The 21,708-nt window shown below is 45.8% G+C and overlaps 1 protein-coding gene across 4 annotated transcripts in view; it reads left to right on the forward strand.

Moving 5' to 3' along the window:
• The window catches only part of LOC139397297 (plakophilin-4-like), a 113,508-nt gene that overhangs the window by 77,255 nt on the left and 14,545 nt on the right, over positions 1 to 21,708 (forward strand). For all 4 annotated transcript variants that reach the window (XM_071144095.1, XM_071144092.1, XM_071144093.1 and 1 more), the window contains 4 exons: positions 7,546 to 7,740; positions 10,545 to 10,755; positions 12,323 to 12,455; positions 15,712 to 15,925. In XM_071144095.1, the coding sequence (XP_071000196.1) occupies positions 7,546 to 7,740; positions 10,545 to 10,755; positions 12,323 to 12,455; positions 15,712 to 15,925 (753 nt within the window). The remainder of the gene's footprint in view (positions 1 to 7,545; positions 7,741 to 10,544; positions 10,756 to 12,322; positions 12,456 to 15,711; positions 15,926 to 21,708) is intronic.

The raw sequence follows: 21,708 nt of genomic DNA on the forward strand, positions 1-21,708 counted from the left end.
TTATAGCAATTGTGAAGATCTCCACAGACCTGCGACCCTTGCATGCTATCTTGAATATGCACGCTTTCTATGATTAGATAAGACATTTATAGTTACAGTATGCTAACCTCGAAATGTGGCAGTGGATGTGTTACTCATTTTGAGGTTGAATAAATACTGTTACATTAGTTTGTAAAAGAGCCTTAACTTTAGGCTATTTACTCTCTTACAAAAGTCATATTAAATTGCGTTGACAACGCAAACCAATTATCAACATTTTAAAGGATGTTTTAGTCTTATTCTTTAACTTTGATTTTTGGTTGAGACGGGAATCCAACATTTTAATTATGAATTTGTAGATCAACTGGAATTAAGTCAGTGGCACAGTGTTGGATTCACGTCTCACAAAGAAAGACCTAGCAAAGCTGCAGCTGGCTCAAAACACGCCTTGCCCTTAACTGCACATACAGCACTAACATCAACAACATGCATGCCAGTCTTTACTGGTTGTTCGTTGATGAGCGATTAACTGATTATCTTCTAGTTTTTATGAGAGGTATTGCTGTAATGAAACCTCCAGATTGTCTGCATAATCAAATAACATCCAGCTCAGACACCAATACATACCCCACAAGACATGCCACCAGGGGTCTCTTCACAGTCCCCAAGTCCAAAACGAATTCACTGCAACGCACAGTATTATACAGAGCCATGATCTCATGGAACTCCCTTCCATCTCCCGTTACTCAAGCAAAAAGCAAAATTACTTAAAAAAAAAAAAAAGACAATTCCAAACGTCTCATGGAACGACGGGGACTGTGAGGGGACACGCACTCATCAACACACTAACACACTATTTTTTTTTGTTGCATTTTAAATTTGTTTGACTGACCTTGTCTTATCAGTGTTTTGTTACTTGTCATGTTTTGTGTTATTGTGGCCCCCAGGATGAGTAAAAGCTTTTTTTGCTAAAGCTAATGGGGATCCAAATAAACAAATACATCTCAACCAAAAATGAAAGTTAAAGAATAGGACTAAATCTAATCAAATCTAATCATATCAAACTTTAAATGCGCTTTAAAAAAAAGTTTGCGTTTGCTTTTGATTTAGTTCTATTTTTTTTACTTCGATGTTTGGTTGAGGTGGAGATGTATATCAGACAATGATTAACTTGATTCAATTTGAAATCGACCAAAGCTGTCCTTTTTTTGTTGAACCCTCCCACTGGGCAAAAACAGGTTGCGTCAATGTTGTTTCCACGTCATTTCCACACAAAACACCTGGGATGTTGTATCAATGTAGAAAACTGATTTGGATTTTAAAAAAGTAATCAACTTAAAGGAATTTTGTATATTTTTCACCCAACTTTTAAAAATGTTGTGTGGGGGGAGATTTCACATTGAATTCACGTCCGTTGACAACAAAATGTAAATCAAAACTAGACTGTTCCCAGTGGGCTTGTTTAAGTTGATGACTTTTCAAATGCTATATAAAGGCCTAAGTAGTATCATTGACGATATTTGACTTACAAAGTAGGGTTACAGCTCTCTAGGCCCTCTAGTCTTTTCTATTCTTACCAATGACCGGCCACTGGCATTAAACAAAGCATATGTGTCCATTTATGTTGCTGATTTAACCATATACGCATCAGCAACCACAGCTAATGAAGTCACTGAAATCCTTAACAAAGAGTTGCAGTCAGTTTTGGAATGGGTGGCCAGTAATAAACTGTTCCTGAACATCTCTAAAACTAAGAGCATTGTATTTGGTACAAATAATTCCTTAAGTTCTAGAACTCAGCTGAATCTGGTAATGAATGTTATGGCTGTTGAACAAATTGAGGAGGCTAAATTACTTGACAGTTTACAACCGAAGGTAATGCCAAGGTCAAAACGTATAGATTCAGTGGTTGCACAGATGGGGAGAGGTCTAGCCGTAATAAAGAGATGCTCTGCTTTTTTGACACCACACTCCAAAAAGCAAGTCCTGCAGGCTCTAGTTTTGTCTAATCTTGATTAGTGTCCAGTCATGTGGTCCAGTGCTGCAAGGAAAGACCTAGATAAGCTGCAGCTGGCCCAGAACAGAGCGGCATGTTTCGTTCTTAATTGTAATCAGAGGGCTGATATAAATACTAAACATGCCAGTCTCTCTTGGCTAAGAGTTGAGTAGAGTCTGACTGCATCACTTCTTTCTGTAAGAAACATTGTGTTGAAAATCCCAAATTGTTTGCATTGTCAACTTACACACAGCTCTGACAAATACACACTTATCCCACCAGACATGCCACCAGGGGTCTTTTCACAGTCCCCAAATCCAGAACAAATTCAAGAAAACGTACAGTATTTTATAGAGCCGTTATTGCATGGAACTTCCTTCCATCTCATATTGCTCAAATAAACAGCAAACCTGATTTCAAAAAAACGGATAAAGCAACACCTCGTGTCACAAAGCCTCTCCCCTATTAGACCTAGATTGTGTGGGTTTGTATGCATTGATATGTAGGCCACGTGTGCCTTTAAAAAAAAAAAAATCAATGTCGTTCTGTCCTTGAGCTGTTCTTGTCTATTGATGTTCTGTGATATGTCATTATGTTTTGTGTGGACCCCAGGAAGAGTAGCTGCTGCTTTTGCAACAGCTAATGGGGATCCTAATAAAAGACCAAATACATTTAATTTGCTCTGTTAAACCTACCCTTTTGGAATGACTTTGATAGCAACAGTGAATATATTTTGTTATTAAGAGATCTCTCTAATCATTCTCACGATAGCATATTGGTAATAGTCAGTGACAAATGTCGAAGCTAAGCAGGGCTGGGCTTGGTTCAAACCCTGGATCTGAGACCAAATGAATAGCTGTAGATAGATGGATCATCTCTCCAGTAGGAGGTACTGCCCAGCCTATTGTTTTTTTTTCTCATAGTGGATATAATGTTGGGGATCTTGTTTCAAAGGTACAAATTCAACATATTTTATATCTGTTGAAAATTGGCTACAATGATGCCATAATCCTCTGGCTGATATTTCGCCCTCAAATCCAATGTATTTTCCATGTATATTCCAAGTCATAATACGTTGACGAATGTACATTGGAACAACGCTGATTCATCCAGTCTTTTGCAACCCCTCCATGGGGTTGCAAAATTCCCAGGATTATTCTGAAATCCTGGTTTGAAGATTCCCAGAATCAGGAGGAAATCTGAAACCTTGGAATTTGGGGAATATTACTATTTTACCACTAGTTGCTTATTTTCCCATCCTCTTTGATCTAACGTATTAATGTGCTTTCTAGTAACCCATGGAGAACTATAGTTGTAGCGGATGACATTATCAATGCTTATCATGTCCCCCCCCCCCAGTAAGTTGTTTGAATAGGGTTTATCCTCCACTGGCTCGCCATTTAGCTGTTCATTAGTTAGTGTGCGACGCTGGTGGTTATTCGGGGTCTCGCTGAAGCACAGACGAAGCTCTCCCCTGGGTCTCTCTCAACAGCTGACCGCACGCTGCGGATGCTCCAGAGGTCATGTTTATTTGGCACTGTTTCTGAGGGAGAGTAGGCAAGTGTGCTGCTGCTGAGTGGTTATACCTGTGTCACAAATGGCAACCTATTCCCTTTTTTTTAGGGCGCTAGTTTTGACCAGGACCCACATTGGGTGTCATTTGGGACACATCCTACAGCTGCCTTACTGGGCTTCAGCTCTCCCCGGAAAGACAAACACTTCTATTTATTCATTTTTGCTGTTCTGAACTCTGATAAGAATCCCTCGTTTATCTCATTAACGCATGGCAGTGTTGAGCAGCTTGAGAGCCTCTGCTCGCCTAGCGGTGTTGGACCTGAGCCAAAAAATAATCGTGTTTGGGCTCTATTGAAGTGAGCGAAGTATGCAGTGAGTGCTCAGTGACTCGGCCACTGCAGTCTCTCTCTTGCACTGGGGAGTTGAGTCCCCTTGATGCGAGGTTAGGTCACATATCCACATGAGCCATGTGTATGGGATCTGTTACCCTGAAGCAGAGGGGACTAGAGGGTATTGCGCTGTTAGGAGCTAAGGCTTGTGAGCTTTGGGCCGGCCGCGGCGGTAATAACTGCAGGCTGGATTTATACGCCTGGATGCGTAGTGGCAGATGCTGCTTTCCTGCCGTAGGCTCAGGTTGCGTCCCAAATGGCACCCAATTGCCTATGTAGTGGTCTAAAGTAGTGCACTATAAAGGGAATGAGGTGCCATTTGGGATGCAGACAGACATTGTTCCACATCCGGACCGACCAGACCTCCGTCAGTCAGCCGTGCTGGGCTGTGACTCCCCCAAAAACTGTTGTCATGGTGGTTCATCTGGTGTGAATTTCTAATTTGATTGACCTCATCAGGGCTTTCCACTGGTAAATGAGCGTATGGTTAGGAGAACCCACCCCCTTCCTCCATTTACAGAAACACACACACCTCCTGACATCTGCTGGCTCAGCCGTGTGTTCTACTAGCCCATATATCCATTCACTCTCACTAGAAAGCCTGATGGGGAAGGCAACGTCTAGCCTATCAAGACGAGTTCCAAATGGCTCCCTTTTATAGTGCTCTGCATCGGGAATAGGGTGCCATTTGGGATTCACACCCAGGTGTAGCCACAAAATCAATTTAGCCACAAATAAATAATGAAACATGTTCAATTTGGTTTAAATAATGCAAAAACAAAGTTTTGGAGAAGTAAAAGTGCAATATGTACCATGTAAAAAAAGCTAACGTTTGAGTTCCTTGCTCAGAACATGAGAACGTTGGTGGTTCCTTTTAACATGAGACTTCAATATTCCAAGGTAATAGGTTTTAGGCTGTAGTTAATATAGTATTTATATGACTTTCTCTCTATATCATTTGTATTTCATATACCTTTGACTATTGGATGTTCTTATAGGCACTATAGTATTGCCAGTGTAACAGTATAGCTTCCGTCCCTCTCCTCGCCCCTACCTGGGCTCGAACCAGGAACACATCGACAACAGCCACCCTCGAAGCATCATTACCCATCTCTCCACAAAAGCCGCGGCCCTTGCAGAGCAAGGGGAATAACTACTCCAAGTCTCAGAGCGAGTGGCGTTTGAAACGCTATTAGCGCACACCCAGCTAACTAGCTAGCCATTTCACATCGTTTACACCAGCCATTAGGCTGATAGGCTTGAAGTCATAAACAGCGCTGTGCTTGCGAAGAGCTGCTGGCAAAACACATGAAAGTGCTGTTTAAATGAATGCTTACGAGACTGCTGCTGCCTACCATCGCTCAGTCAGACTGCTCTATCAAACCATAGACTTAATTATGACATAACACACAGAAATACGAGCCTTTGGTCATTAATATGGTCGAATCCGGAAACGTTCATTTCGAAAACAAAACGTTTATTAATTCAGTGAAATACGGAACCGTTCGGTATTTTACCCAAAAATACCGATTTCCGATTGTTATGAAAACTTGAAATCAGCCCTAATTAATCGGCCATTCCGATTAATCGAGCTCTACTTGAGACATGGGTTGTATATGTGTGCCATACAGAGGGTGAATGGGCAAGACAAAATATTGAAGTGCCTTTGAACAGGGTATGGTAGTAGGTGCCAGGCCAGGTGTACCGATTTGTGTCATGATCAACAGTTTGCTGTGTATATCAACAATGGTCCACCACCCAAAGGACATCCAGACAACTTGACTGTGGGAAGCATTGGAGTCAACATGGGCCAGCATCAATGTGGAACGCTTTTGACACCTTGTAGAGTCCACGCCCCGAATTGAGGGCAAAAGGAGGTGCAACTCAATATTAGGAAGGTGTTCCTAATGGTTTGTGTACAGTCTATATGGCTAAGTGTTATTTTTTCTGCTGAGAGCTGCAAAGAGAGATTATTAACCCGTAAGGATGGAACAACAGATGCACTATATGACCAAAAGTATGTGGACACCTGCCCATTTGAACATCTCATTCCAAAATCATGGGCATTTAATATGGAGTTGTTCCCCCTTTGCTGCTATAACAGCCTCCACTCTTCTGGGAAGGATTTCCAATAGATTTTGGAACATTGCTGCGGGGACTTGCTTCCATTCAGCCATTAGTATTGAGGTCCGGCACTGACATTCCAATTCATCCCAAAGGTGTTCAATGGGGTTGAGGTCAGTGCTCTGTGCAGGCCAGTCAAGTTCTTCCACACCGATCTTGACAAACCATTTCTGAAATGGACCTCGCTTTGTGCTCGGTGGCATTGTCATGCTGAAAGAGGAAAGAGCCTTCCCCAAACTGTTGCCACAAAGTTGGAAGTACAGAATGGTATAGAATGTCATTGTATGCTGTAGTGTTAAGATTTCCCTTCACTGGAACTAAGCGGCCTTGCCCGACCGTGAAAAACAGCCCCAGACCATTATTCCTCCTCCACCAAACTTTACAGTTGGCACTATGCATTCAGGCAGGTAGCGTTCTCCTGGCATCCCCCAAACCCAGATTTGTCCCTCGGACTGCCAGATGGTAAAGCATGATTCATCACTCCAGAGTCCAATGGCGGCGAGGTTTACACCACTCCAGTCGACGCTTGGCATTGTGCATGGTGACCTTAGGCTTGTGTGTGGCTGCTCTGCCATGGAAACCCATTTCATGAATCTCCCAATGAACATCTTGCCGATGTTGTTTCCAGAGGCAGTTTGGAACTCGGTAGTGAGTGTTGCAACCGAGGAGATTGCATGGCTGTGTGCTCTATTTTATACACCTGTCAGCAATGGGTGTGGCTGAAATAACCAAATCCACTCATTTGAAGGGGTGTCCACATACTTTTGTATATATAGTGTAGTTTGTTGGCCAAACCGTTCGGATGCTGGACGGTTTTGTGAGAAGACTGAATTTTGGGACGTCTTGTGCTCTTACAAACACCACTCTAGCTGTCACCTTTCACCGCAGATGCGGAAGTGCGACACCGGAGGATGCTGGTGAATTAAGAGACATCCCATGCAATATCTCTAGCTTAAACTGACAGATTTTGTATGGAGTTTTTTTTTTGTATTTTTTTGTGCCAATTCAAATTCCGCTGGGCACGGACATCAACTCTATGGGGTTAAAAAGCTGGATCATTAAGAGAGAGAGCGGAGCAGAGAGATGGGGGCGGTGCGGCTTGACAAACTGCATAAAGCTACTGCCTTAGCGTTACACAGAATTGGAAATGAGCCCTGAATTAATTTCAATTAAGTCCGTCTTTAGCAGCTTAACTGTCAAACTTCAGCACGGACAACATGGCGTTTTTTTTTCTCTGAGCTCTCGCTAGCAATTTGAGCGTGTCTGAATTATTGCAGTTGATCCCTAGCTAGCTGTGGTGTGTGCTGCTGTCTAGTAGCTGTCACTGTGTGATGCTAATGGGGATTAGGGGTGACACACAGGAAGACACACGAGGCCGGTGGCAGTCTCTAACCCTGAGCCGGTACTACTGTCTGATTCTGCATCCCAAATGACACCCTATTCCTTATTAAGGCCCAATGGGCTCTGGTCAAAAACGAATGCACTTAAATTGGGGCATAGGTTTCCATTCGGGACGCAGACTTACGCTCTCCGTCCCTTCAGGCATGCGGAGCTCGTACGCCAGTCAGCACAGCCAGCTGGGCCAGGACCTGAGGTCAGCCATGTCCCCTGACCGCCACATCACGCCCATCTACGAGGACAGGACCTTCCAGGGGCCCCTGTACCGTAGCCCCAACCACCACGACCCAGTGGACCTCAACAACTCCTCGCAGAGCGCCATCTACAGGAGTCCGTCAGGTAGAACACTAAACTGCTATGAGGTGCACCACGTGTCAAACTCGTTCCACGGAGGGCCGAGTGTCTGCAGGCTTTTCGCTCCTCCTTTGTACTTGATTGATGAATTAATGTCAATGATTAATAAGGAACTCACGTCACCTGGTTGTCTAGGTCTTAATTGAAAGGGAAAAACCTGAAAACCAGCAGACACTAGGCCCTCCATGGAATTACTTTGACAGCCCTGCTGTTCACAATTGGTTTTCAAACCTCTCCTTGGGGACTCCCAGACTTTTCACAATTTAGTTGTAGCTCTGAACTAGCTCACCTGATTCACCTATTCAAGGGCTTAATGATTAGTTGACAAGTTGAGTAGTGAACTTAAAATGCATGGAACGGCTTGTGGGCCCAAGGAGAGGTTTGAAAAACACTGCTCTACACTTCATCTTAAGGCTGCAAAATTCAGGTAATTTTCAAAAAATGTCCAGGTTTTCCACAAATCCTGTTTGGAGGATTTGCTGCTTATTCCTTTCTTACTTATTCCAACTGTTGATTTCTCTAAAACTTTCCCAAAATGCCTAGGTTAACGTCATCTCAACATCTAATGATAAGAACACTAATGCAAGCAGGATGGAACCAAGGCATCAATAAGCTGATTTGATCAGCAGCGTTGGTGAGAAACAGATGGGGATGTTGAGGAGAGAGAGAGCGAGAGCAGTCTTTTAAATAATTTACAATGACTCTGTCATAGTTTAAACATAGCTGTTACATGGCTACTCCCCCTGCCTTTCCCACTCTAGCCCAGGTTCTCTCTCTTGCTCTCGTTCACTCTCGCTCTCTCACTGTCTCTCGCGCTCTCTCTCGCTCACTCACTCCCCTCCCCCTTCTCTTTTTCTCTCTTATGTGATCTCTCCTGGGAACACTTTGTCCAAGCCAGACAGCCATCCAGCCCAGCCAGACTGCCTGCCAGTCTACCTATCTTGCCCTCCTTTCCTCCCTCCTTCGTCAGAGATGGGTCTGAGACAGGAGAGGAAGGAGACAGGCATGGGCTGATACGCCAGCCACAAAGGAGTCAATTACCTGTGTGTCACACTCATAATGAGAAGAGGGATGAGGGGCCAGGGAACAGCAGCGTGTCCACACAGAGTCAGCGTCCCAAATGGCACCCTACTCCCTATTTTAAGTGCTCGACACTTTGAATGACCGGGGCCCAAAATTAGGGCATGCTATCCCTTGTGTACTTTATAGGTAACAGGGCTCTATTTGGGAGGTAGCCACGGCCAGCTGGGTTTGGATGTTAGAATTCTATCATCGCTCCTCCAGCACACAGCCATTTAGCATCCTCTTTACAGCAGACGTGAGATCCTCACGGACTGATAAGTTCAGTAATAAATGGTATTGATGCTCAGAAGACGACTCCTCTCAGATAACGATTAGCACCCATGTTACGCTCGCTATATTGAGAGGAAGGCAAAAAAGGTTGTTTGGAGTCTTTACCGGAGATCATTTGAAATAAAAAATCTAATTTGATCCCCAAGCACCCTTTGTTATAGTGTGAAATTCAATTTTGATGGACTTTTTCCCCAGTTCTCTTTCCATAAATTCTTTATCTACAGTATTTCGGGTGGTCTGTATTTTTTGGGGAGTGACAACCAAGGTTTTTATGCTAAATGGAAATATCGATCCCTGTTGCAAAAAAAGCAAGTCGCAGAGGTCGGGTATGACATTTAAAAGATGGATGTAGTTTTTTTAAAAGAGGATTTTAGTAGCGTGTCATCATGATATCACAGATCTGGCCTATGAACTGCCAAATAGAGAGAGGTATTGATGTGAGCATTTTTTTTTTTTTGGAGGGCAGCTTCAAGTTGACGTGTTGTTTCTTGTAGGAGGGACTATGTGTGTGTGTGGGCTGTGTGCAGGCCCAGTCCCTGCAGCATGGCAGGATAGAGATCTGACCGGAGGGAAGGAGAGCAGCAGTCACATGGTCTCTGCTCTGTTTGTTCGGAGCAGGAAGGCAGGCCAGGCTGTGTGTGTGTGTGTGTGAGAGTGAGTATGTAGGGCATATTGTGTTAGAAACTAGGTCACAATATCACAACGCAAGGAGGGGGAGAGGGGCAGAAAAATAGACATTGTTTAAGGACGATGACACAGTTAAAATTATGGCAGACTAAATATTTACCCTGGCCTGGATGGAAGGATATCCTGTTGGTGGGTTAGCTTAGCACTGCCGCTGTTTCACCTAAAGAGGGAGGACTGTGTGTTTATTCCTGTGTCGGACACAGCCAGGGCTCACTGGCCTCAGGCCACACTGAAGCATGGAGGAGAGGAGAGAGGGATGAGAGGAGGTGTGTTGCTGGATCACCTGTGAAAAAATCTGCAGGATCTGGCTTGCTCAGTCCTACATCGTTAATGAACGAAACGACAACAACAAAACGGTCCCTTTTTGAAGGAGGAGTAGTGTGGAATCATGGGAGCACCATTTTACCCTCTTTCATTAAGTGGATCCAGATTGGAAGAAACGGTGTGTGCGAGTCAAAAAGTCTAGTGTTTTCCGCTCCGGTCAGCACGCCTCGGGGTGTGTCCCAAATGGCACCCTATTCCTTATAGAGTGCACTACTTTTAACCAGAGCCCTATGTGCCATGGTCAAAAGTAGTGCACTATTCAGAGAAAAGGGGTTCTGTTTTGGTCACATTTTCTGAGGTGAAAAAGGTTCGAAAAAAACACTGCTAATCTTCCCTAGCCCAGGGAGCTGTAGATGAGGTCTGGTAGCTGCTGTATACTTGTCTTGTTCGATATCAATCTGAGTTGTTTTTCGTTGGTCTCTCAGGCGTTGGGACCCTCCAGAGGACCTCCAGCCAGCGTAGTGCCATGACGTACCAAAGAAGCAACTACGCTCTGAACACGGCGGCCACGTACGCAGAGCCCTACCGCTTGGCTCAGTACCGGCCCTCCGAGGGCAACTACGTCAGGCAGCCGGTCGTCATGGATGACGGGGCCACCCGCTCGCCCTCCATAGACAGCATCCAGAAGGACCCGAGGTAAAGCACTAGGCTCTAAGCCACTAAGCTACAAGCGCTGGGTCGTTGTCATTAGCCCGCACCTTAGCAAAACTTTGCACCGTAAAACGGAAACATCCGTTTCTTATTGGACGAATTCTGACAGATCCCTCCCTGTTTTGAACGGTTTGGTTCCGACTAATTCATCCCTCCCCTGTCATTCACTGGGTTTTAACAGTGCTTCTAACCTTGCTTACGGGGCTACTACTGTATATACTGCTGGGTCAACACTAGTGTTACTGTTCACACACACACAGCCCCCTGGGCAGCCATCCAGAGCCTTCGCCATTAAGATACAGATGTAGTATCTTAATTTGAGCCAAGTTTGCTACAGCAGGAAAATAATGCTGAAGCAACAGGAGATGTGAATTATTATGTGGATTATAATTAATGGATGTTTTTTTTTGTAGGAGTTTATAATTTTTTATTTTTTTGGCAAATCAAGTAACATTTTTAAGTGGGAAAACCTTGAATACACTAGAGGTTTTCATTTCCTGCACAAATGGCTAGACGGACCACTCTACAAAGGACCCCCTGATTCAGTGAACTGCTGCGTCTGCTCTTGCTACAGAGGCGTGTGTACTATGTAAGCATGGCTGGGTTTGTGGACCCGGAGCGCTGAACCCCTGACCTTGGGAGTGCTGTTCACACCCGGAGTCCTGCTCTAGCTGAGAGCAGTGAGAGGGTGACAGCAGGCCTCCCTCCCTGCCTACTCTACACAGCAGACCATGCTCAGACCAAGGGTGCCTCCCGACTCTCCCCTATATAGTGGCTATGGGCCCTGGTCAAAGTAGTGCACTGTAAAGGGAGTAGGGTGCCTTTTGGGTCGCAGGCCTAAAAGCACCTGCACTAAGAAAAGGCATGTTTCATCAACTGGGTCTCTACTGCTAAACGGATGACATGTAGCAGTGGTGATGGTATCAACTTTTTGTGTCCCCGGGGTAATTTAGAAGAAAATTGTATTTTGATTTGATTGGACTGGCGTCTTGCTTCATGTAACACGCTGAGGCAAGGGCAGGCGCGTTACAGCCGACACCTCACACATCAACACAGCCAATTCTGTCACAATGTGGACGTGCACCCCACTTTGCTACTTTCTCATTTCCTCTTCTTTTCTTTACTCCGCTAGTCAGAAGAGTTTTTTTTGGCGGTCAGAGATAAATACAAGTTCTGAACCAGAAGCAGACCTGGTAATATCTACGCTTTTCTCTTGTCACAAAGGTCATTCGTTCTAGTCGATGTCTTTTTAGACAGATTCAACAAAGCCTCATGAGTCAGGAGAGGCTCATCGCAGTGACTCTCCAAAAGGCAAGACATGCCTTCTGGTCTTACAAAGGAAACTGGAGTGAAATCTCAGCCTTTTTATATATTGGGAGAAAAGAAACAATCCTGCAGTGTAATAGATGTCAATGTCATTTCCTGGTGCTTGAAACGTGTAGCCGTGTGCCCCAGCCCTGTGGATTGTGGGTGGATATAGCTGTGTGCTGACGTTGTACTGCTTTGTGTGTGTCTCTGTGCGTGTGTGTCTATCTCTCTGTCTGTGTTCCAGGGAGTTTGCCTGGCGTGACCCCGAGCTGCCCGAGGTCATTCATATGCTGCAGCACCAGTTCCCCTCGGTGCAGGCCAACGCCGCCGCATACCTGCAGCACCTGTGCTTCGGCGATAATCGAGTCAAGGCGGAGGTACATTACGTACGCACTGCTCCCCAGATCTTTCGTCAGTCCCCAGCATGCAAATCACTGTGATGTGCTGCCCATCCCAAGGGGGGGGGACCGATCTAAAGAAACGTGATATGAAGAAAATGTAGTCTGTTTCAGAAGAACAGAATACCATACTCTGAGTTGTCTGTATGTTAGGTCCTGATCTGGCTATGCCATATGGCTGTGGGCTACACTAGTTCATTTAGCAGACAAGATTTGCTTAGGATTCCGTGGCATCATTTTATAGCATGAAGAATACGATTGAACATAGCCGAATAAAATTAGAAAGGCTATTTTCTCCAAATGATTTCCGACGTGATCCGCACATGTGGCTGTTCTGTGCTGAGCGGTTAACGAAGAAACAGGTCCTCCCAAATGCTTAGTTTAGGGATATTTATGCAACTTTAGTTGTGATACAAACGTTGGGCTAGATGTTTTCATTTTGAATACATTCTAAGGCTGCATGATGCGAAGTTGCATGAAAGGCATGAGTTCTGCGTTGTTTCTTGCGCAGGCTGCACACACTTCATCAGTCTTTCATTCACAATTCGACAAGCACTTGATAATATTCTCACCAGGCCGCAAATTTCCCAGCGGCATCCCCCTTGTGTGGACGTAATGCCCCATAAATCAATCTATGCCTTGCGACCAAAGTGGCCCAATGTGCCCTCAGGCTGAATATAATAATTATAATTCCCTTCTCCCGGCTGCCAATCGCCGTGCTCCGAAGCACCTCTCACTCACATGGCTCTTTTCAGATATCTCAATTCTAGCCTTACGTGATCAAGTCCTTCTCACAGGCAATTTAGCTCCAAAGTAGGCTACAAGTGAAGACAGACACATCGGGGACGCGACTGTGCGCGTCCTTATCGAATTCCGAGGCGCACAATGAAGATGCTACAAGAACGATCCCAATTTACTCAGCCAACAAGATGAGTAGGCCTAACAAACAGCAAAAGCACTAGCCTACAGTATGTCAATCTCCTATCCCCCATAGTACAGAAGTTGGTCAACTTGTCCTACTGTGTGAGAATAAATATTCCAAACAAACTCTAGGACAGTTGTGGGATGCGATAGATCCCAAATGAATACAACCACTCGCATCAAACAACAGATCAGAACATTTCCTGTCGCTTTCTTCACGTTATAAGCTCAGAAATGCACACACGGCAGTAGGCTATAAGCGCGAATGTTCCAACATGCAATCAATTAGCGGGAAAACACTGTTCTCAAAAGGTGACCGCAAATGCGATTTATGCATGTAATGCTTTTTTTTATATAGCTGCATTTTAATGGTTAGAATTATCTTCCCCCAAACTTGAAACTCTCTCGCCGCCTATATATGCCAGTTAGGCTTAATTTTAGTTGTGATACAAACCTTATCAAAACATGTAGGCCTATGGGCTAGGCTACATGAGGTGTGCGATTTATGATTTGGAAAAAGTTGGCTCATTGCGCTCTAGTGACTCCTTGAGGCAGACCTGGCGGACTTTGGTCATCAGTTGGGCGGTGTTTCCTCCGACACATTGGTGCAGCTGGTTTCTGGGTTAAGTGGGTGGGTGTTAAGAAGCGCGGTTTGGCAGGTCATGTGTCAGAGGACGCCTCTCCCAAACCCATTGGGAAGTTGCAGCGATGAGACGAAATCGCAATTGGATATCACGGAATTGGGTAGAAAAAGGGGGTAAAATAAACCACAAAAAAATACACAGCGTCTATATACTTAAATTGCAAATGGACACTTTTTCCATGGGTAACTTCCATGTTGTAAGCAAAGAAATGTGCTTATTATTAGGAATGTTTAGAAATAAATACAGTGCATTCGAAAAGTATTCAGACCCCTTCCCATCCACATCTTGTTACGTTACAGCCTTATTCTAAAATGGATAACATTTATTTTTATGCACAATAACCCATAATGACAAAGTAAAAACAGGTTTTTGACATTTTTACACATTTATAAAAAATAAAAGGACTCATGACCGCCGGTGTGGCGGTATTACGCTAACTGTAACAACCCTAGGGGTGAATCTCAATTGTATTTATTTGATGCCTCACGTTCTTCCTTCTCGTCTCCTTCTCATAACGTACGGGAGGAACCTCAGATATTTTCTTGCAATGCATTTTGAGAAGGGGCCAATGAGAGAGGACTTGAGGAATCAAGGAAATGCAATTGAGATTCACCCAGGCTTTGAGAGACTATGCTGCTGCAGAGGCTCTCTCCTTCTCTCTCTTTCCCTCCCTGGCTGGGCTGGGGTGGCGACTCCATTCCACTCCAGCTCCCTCTGGAATTTCACAGCTCCACAGGGTGCTGGTACTGTCGCCGGAGTTTCCGGCTGGAAAAGCTGATCTCTTAAGATCAGTAGTGGCTTCACTGAGCATACAAAACATTAACACCTGCTCTTTCCATAACATAGACTGACCAGGTGAAAGCTATGATCCCTTATTGATGTCACTTGTTAAATCCACTTCCATCAGTGTAGCTGAAGGGGAGGAGACAGGTTAAAGAAGGACTTTTAAGCCTTGAGACAATTGAGACATGGATTGTGTATTGTGTGCCATTCAGAGGGTGAATGGGCAAGACAAAAAAATGTAAGTGCCTTTGAATGGAGTCTGGTAGTAGGTGACAGGCGCACCAGTTTGTCAAGAACCGCAACGCTGCTGGGTTTCTCCACGCTCAACAGTTTCCCGGGTGTATCGGGAATGGTCCACCACCTAAAGGACATCCAGCCAACTTGACACAACTGTGGGAAACATTGGAGTCAACATGGGCCAGCATCCCTGTGGAGCGCTTTTGAGGGGGGGGGGGGGGGGGGGGGGGTGCGCGCAACTCAGTACTGGGTGCGCAACTCAGTATTAGGAAGGTGTTCCTAAAGTTAGGTATACTCAGTGTATCGTTTAGGCATTTTATGCGATCGCTGAAGATATGCAGTACATCTTCTATGTGTCTTTCATCTGTTATAAAGAAAGCCATTGGTATCTATTCTCCGCATCCCTTACATGAATAAATACAAAGCCCAGATTTATGTTGTCAGAGATTTATGTTGTCAGAGCGATACTCAGAACATAGTCACTACACGTTCCTGCTCAATCCATGTTCAGTTTCTTATCAAATATTTGTGACATTGATCCTGCATGACTGAACCTCTGTCCTCACCGTTTTGTCATTCTCGTGGTGTTTTACTGCACAAACCAATGAGTTATGCTCAAGGCCTTCTTGATGACTCGCCGCACCCTCTAGGTGTGCCGTCTAGGGGGAATCAAACACCTGGTTGACCTGTTGGACCACAAAACCCTGGAGGTCCAGAGGAACGCCTGTGGAGCTCTGAGGAACCTGGTCTACGGGAAAGCCACGGACGACAACAAGGTGGCCGTGAGAAACGCAGGTGGCGTCCCCGCTCTGCTCAGACTGCTGAGGAAGACTGTAGACGCTGAAGTGAGAGAGCTGGTCACGGGTAAGAGATGGAGTGTGTCCGCGTGGTGCATTCAGTGTGTGTGTGTGTGTGTGCACGTTGGTGAATTCACTCTGTCTTGTTTTTTTCCAGATTTTTCTGGGTAAGAAACGGCGTTTATTTAAAATGGCCCTTTTTAACCCTGGAACTCCATGGAGCGTGCCTTCCCACAGCTCGGATCAGTGTGCTATTCTCTCTCTCTTTCTCTCTTTCTTTGCCCTCTGGCGTATTCGCAGTGGTCACAGTTCCACATTATTTCACTCATCCATTATTCAGTGACGTTTGCCCAAATCAAATCCACTGGAGTTCCACTACTGGGTTTTTTTGTGGGACAGGAACATTACTACACAACCTAAAGTAGAGCTGTTCAATTATTAATCTTCTCGCCTGCCTGCCAGCCTTGCCAGTCCGCTTCGTTTGGCATTAGTCATTGGATGTGAGGAACTCCAATCCCCTGAGTTGAATGACAGATACTAGGGGACAACTGGTCAGGACCAGGCCAGACCAGAATACACATGATCCCAAATGGCACCCTATTCCCTATATGCAGCACTACTTTTGACCGGGACCCATGGGGAATAGGGTGCCATTTGCCAAGGTGGCTGAATCAGCTGTTTGTGTACAGCTCAGCTCCATGCTCTACTCCGACTAGCTCTACCTCTACCACAGTGCAGAATCCAATTGCTCCGTTCTGTAGTGATACGTTGTGGAAGTGAAGTGGAGATGTGGCTCGAGTCTCGTGTCAATCAAGTTGGTGTTTGTTTGGATTTTTCTCAGAGCACGGTGAACTCCAAAGGAGAAAGAAGAGACAATTGTTCTTAGGGTCTCCTCGGCACTGAAAACATGCTTCACGACTGTATAAATCTGAAGCATCCGGTTGGCATTTCTACTCACCACCAAATGGTGATGAGAGGAAGCGCAGTGGGAGAAGATGGTAGCGAGAGAGATTTTGGCCGACGTTCTGCAAATGTTCTCATCGATGAAACGTCTGATCTCTATACAGTTTTCAGAGTGGACAAAGTTTTTTTGTAGACTTTACCCTTTGCCAAAGTTTCTAAATATTGTGTTGTCTAGGAGTTGAAGGACGAATTGAGTCATTGCACACAGAGTAGGCGGTCCCTAATGGAAATACGCAAATACATGCTAGAACACGCCAATAGGATCTCGCTAGCTCGTGCTTGGCTCTGCCCACCTCCTTGCTTGTTCTGCCCACTATGATGAATGTGCTCCCATTGGAAATGACAGGCTGTGGTCTATCTTGGGTTAGTTATGAAAAATCTTTGTTGATGGGTTGAATTAAGGAACTAACGAATCCGAGCCACATGCAGTCTATAACAGAAGGGAGTAAGGGGGGATAGAATCACTGGCATTGCGGTCACTTCTTGCCGGTCTAATCCATTCTCATTCAAAAGGGAGGCCAGTTCAATGCAGATGTGTGTCGTACAAATCTTGGTCTAAATTGCTTTGATGTGTTGTGAGTACTTCTTACGACTGTGTGTGTGAAAAAAATAATAAACGGCTAATTGGCAGTTGAGGACCCAGAATACCATGCAATTTAAGAAGGTCAGTGATCACACCGTCCCCTCTGGATAATCACGACCAATCAGAACAATTGACACGAGTAGCTTTCTGCCGCACTTCCTGCTGGCCAAAGCCAATGGGGACTGACAGGACTTAGCTTGCGTCCCAAATGGTCCCCTATTCCCTAATTAGTGCACTACTTTGGACCGGAGACCATATGGGTGCCATTTGGGATGCATTTTCTCACCAACACCCCTCTGACATATTTCTACCCTTGAAAAGAGCCATGTGCTGTATGGTAAAAGAGTACCAGGGTGCACTCAGCCTGCCCACCTCTGAGCTTCACTGGCAGGACATGTTTATTCTACTCCCCGGTATGTCAGTGGTCCTTTATTCCAATGGGATCATCAGCTGTTCTCCATGTGAGCCACTACGGTAGCAGGAGGAGCCCCCTCTCTTCTCTTTTCTACCCAGGTCAAGGGGTCATTTTGTGGGGACGTGTGAAGCAATCTAGCCCTGGTCCCTGATTCCCATAGCAGCTGTTATGGTTATTGGCTTGTCCTCAAAAGGCCTCTGAGATCAAAGGGGCAGGCCTCCCCTGGTTGTCGTCACCCCAGTAGCAGTACAGGTGTCACCTTGCCCCTACGGATGGACCAGCTTGGCCCTGAACTGTGTCATCACAGCCTCTCTCTATATACACACACACAACGGCCCTGTCCTAGAACACAGTCTATCCGTATGTGACCCCACTTTTATCATTGCTGTCGCAAATATTTATTTAACTAGGTAAGTCCGTTAAAGAATAAATTATTATTTTTACAATGACTGCCTACATCGGGAGCAGCGTACACACACAGCCTGGGATGGAACAAAATGACAGTACATTATATTACATTAGTGTGCATGTGTGGAATCTGTGCTCCTGCTTTCCTATGTTGACAAGGCTCCCCTCGAATAGAAGTACCTATGTGTAGGAGTTCAGGAGACAGTCAGCTACAAGCCTAACCTTGTGTTGTGTGTTTCCAGCGTGCTGATGGGGAAAACCGCCCCGCTGTGCTCATCTCCTGGGCAGTGTTCCTTTTTTGAAATTGAACAGAGCTCATCAAGGAAGGCACACTGGAGCTGCTGCAAAGCATCCATTTCCTCAGATGTAGGGCAGAGTACAGATTGTCACCTAGCTCACCCTGCAGCCGCTGTGGAAATACACTGAGACCTCAGGCACACAGTTATACTGTAGTGGTCAGCCACACCTGACGGACTGGGGGGGGGGGGGGGGGACAACTAAACTCATAGTACTAACCACCTCTCTCCTCTGTCCCCCACTGGCCTAGGAGAATAACCCTGTCAGAGCTAGTCTTGATTTTTGATTGTGCATGTTAGAGCAAACCCTGGGCTTTGACCAGAGACGGGGCTGTCCCAAATGGCACCCTATTCTCTATGGGCCGTGTTCAAAAGTAGTACGCTCTGTAGGGAGAATAGGGTGGCATTTGGGATGCAGGGCCAGGTCAACATATGGCCCCCGGCCTCTTAGCAACCGCTATCCAGCCCCTCCCCCCACTTCATCTGATTATTGATACTGTTGGGTCTGGCATTGCAATGGATCTGCACGCTCATACCAGCTCCACAGCATGCCAGCACACATGCCCCTCTAAATCGCTCGCTCTCGGAGCCAACGAATGCCTGACCGACGCACATTAATCCGCCCAATCAGAGCCTGTTAATACCCGTTCACACCCACTGCACTACCCTGGCCAATCGGTAGCGGCTGAACGTCTAAGCCACGCCAGCTCAAGCCCAGGGTACTATAATGGCTGTCCTGGCTTCAGCACCTCATCCCTGCAGACAGTAACTGAATAACAAGCGCAGTGGATTCGTTATGGGGTGGAATGGAGCCCTTTAGCCAAGCTATGAGACACACACACTCCCCTCCCCTATTGCTCTCTCTTTCACACAAACAAGTGCACATACACTCTCTTTCTTACACACACGCACACACTCCCTAACTTTATAAATCTAGGCCACAGTCAAATGATATGTCTTTCGAGGATCGATCCGAAGGCAGGTGATTGGCTCCCGTGTCACAGCGTATTGCCTCTCCAGCTCGGGCGTTCGTTTACATTGGGCTAGTGTTCCCGTGCCTGGCTAACATATCCATCACAGGAGGTTGGCGTCCCCTTAATTGGCGCCACCTTAATTGGGCTCGTGGTAATGGCTGGAGTGGAACGGTATCAAATACATCAAAACATAAGGTTTCCACCCGTTTGTTGCCATTTCATTTGCTCGGTTCCTGCTATTATTAGGAGTCGTCCTCCCCCCAGCAGCCTCCTCTGGTATACATACATTATAAAGAACTGAGCCCAGACCAAGCTGAGAGATCAAGCCTCCGTGCACAATTCACACAGGCGGTTCCATCAGACTCTCAAATGTGACACATGGGAATCGCTGGGCTTTATAGAGACAACTGTCAGTCACACCTCACTGGACTCTGCTGCAGATTTTATCCCAAGTTTCAAAAGACCGCAGAACAGGGACAGTTTAAAGGCTGTTTCTTCAAGTAGAGCTTTAGGGGGCGATGAGGGGGGGGGGGGGGGGGGGGGGGTTGATGGCTAGGGAGACAGACCTGGATCATTTCAGTTTGCCTGGGTGCTTTATTGTGTGTGTGTGTGTGTGTGTGTGTGTGTGTGTGTGTGTGTGTGTGTGTGTGTGTGTGTGTGTGTGTGTGTGTGTGTGTGTGTGTGTGTGTGTGTGTGTGTGTGTGTGTGTGTGTGTGTGTGTGTGTGTGTGTGTGTGTGTGTGTGTGTGTGTGTGTGTGTGTGTGTGCAAGTGCATTATCACTACATTACGAGGCTCTCATCCCAAGGGAGTTCTCGAAGGGAGTTTGCCATCGAAGAAAGCCAAGGCAAAGGCTAAGCTAGTAGAGAACGGCACTAAGTCACCGCAGAGGGGTTGGACTGAAATTAATCCCAGGGCCTGGGAATACACGTTCTAGGTGAGCTTACAGCTGTGGGATGAAGCCTCACACGGCACTGACAGGTGCAGATGTTAACCGCGGAGAGACGCTTTCATGGGTCGCTCGGGCCAAGCTGCGAATTTGTCCTTTCTCTTCTTGTTGAAATGAAGACGTGAAATCGGACGGTTTTGGACCCCCATGATAGTAACGGCCGTAAGGTTGTTATTGCCACTATTTCATTAAAGTGTGAATGGACCTTGTATTGAACTGGGGAACTCCACGGATAGGGATACCTGGCTGTCTGTTATGCTTTGCTGGCATCCTTTTTAGGAATCGCCCTTGGGCTATAGTAATGGGTGTGATGACCTCCATTGGTTTAATTGGAGAGAAAACAAACAGTGGCTAGGATACATAAACACTGGGGTGGATAGAGGAGAGCTCAAGGAAGCGTTGAAGATCACACAAACAAACACACACACACACACACACACACACACACCAGGCATCACTCCCATCCCATGCTTTCCTATCCTCACACATCCAAAGAGATCAGCCAGTCAGTGGGGGTGTAGATAGATCTCCACTGCTGTGCCTGCAGTCTTAGAGGTAGTAACTATGGGTGCTTCCCAAGTGGCACCCTATTCCCTGTATAGTGCACTGCCTTTGACCAGGGCCCATAGGGTTCCCATAGGGATCTGGTCAGAAGTAGTGCATTACATAGGGAATAGGGTGCCATTGGACTCTGGTCAAAAGTAGCACGTTTAAATAGGGAAAAGGGTCTTATTTTGGGACACATTCTATGAGTCTCTCTCTCTCTCTCTCTCTCTCTCTGTGGTTAGACAGGAACAGCCATCTGAGTTAAAAGATCGTGCTCCACGCGGGTTAATCTGGAGCAGATGCAGAATCAAAGGGCGCCTCCTTCGCAAATTTTACTAGGACTATTACTGGTTACTCTAAGTACATTTGAAACTAATACAATTATTACAGAATATCGGGAGACATGTTGCATTACCCAGATGATGCGTTGAGCCAGTATCTTGTGGTGTCTTGTGTTCATCTCAAGAGAGACATTTCTTCCTCACTTGCCTTGAGGATATCTAAAGCTTTTTAAGATCCTATTTGATGCGGATGCCTGACGTCTCTGTTCTGCTGGCGGATGGCTTTCATTTGTTATATGAGGGCTATTATTTTTCCTCTGATCCTCTCTTCTCCCTGTGTGGTACTGAGCTATAAAAAGCCCCTGGATCTTGGCAGCTCTGGAGGGCTAGCCTAACTGCACACGACAGCTGACACGACCAGGGGTTTGTGGGCCGGT

This window comes from Oncorhynchus clarkii, chromosome 3 (genome assembly GCF_045791955.1).
Source record: "Oncorhynchus clarkii lewisi isolate Uvic-CL-2024 chromosome 3, UVic_Ocla_1.0, whole genome shotgun sequence".
NCBI classification, from domain to species: Eukaryota; Metazoa; Chordata; class Actinopteri; order Salmoniformes; family Salmonidae; genus Oncorhynchus; species Oncorhynchus clarkii.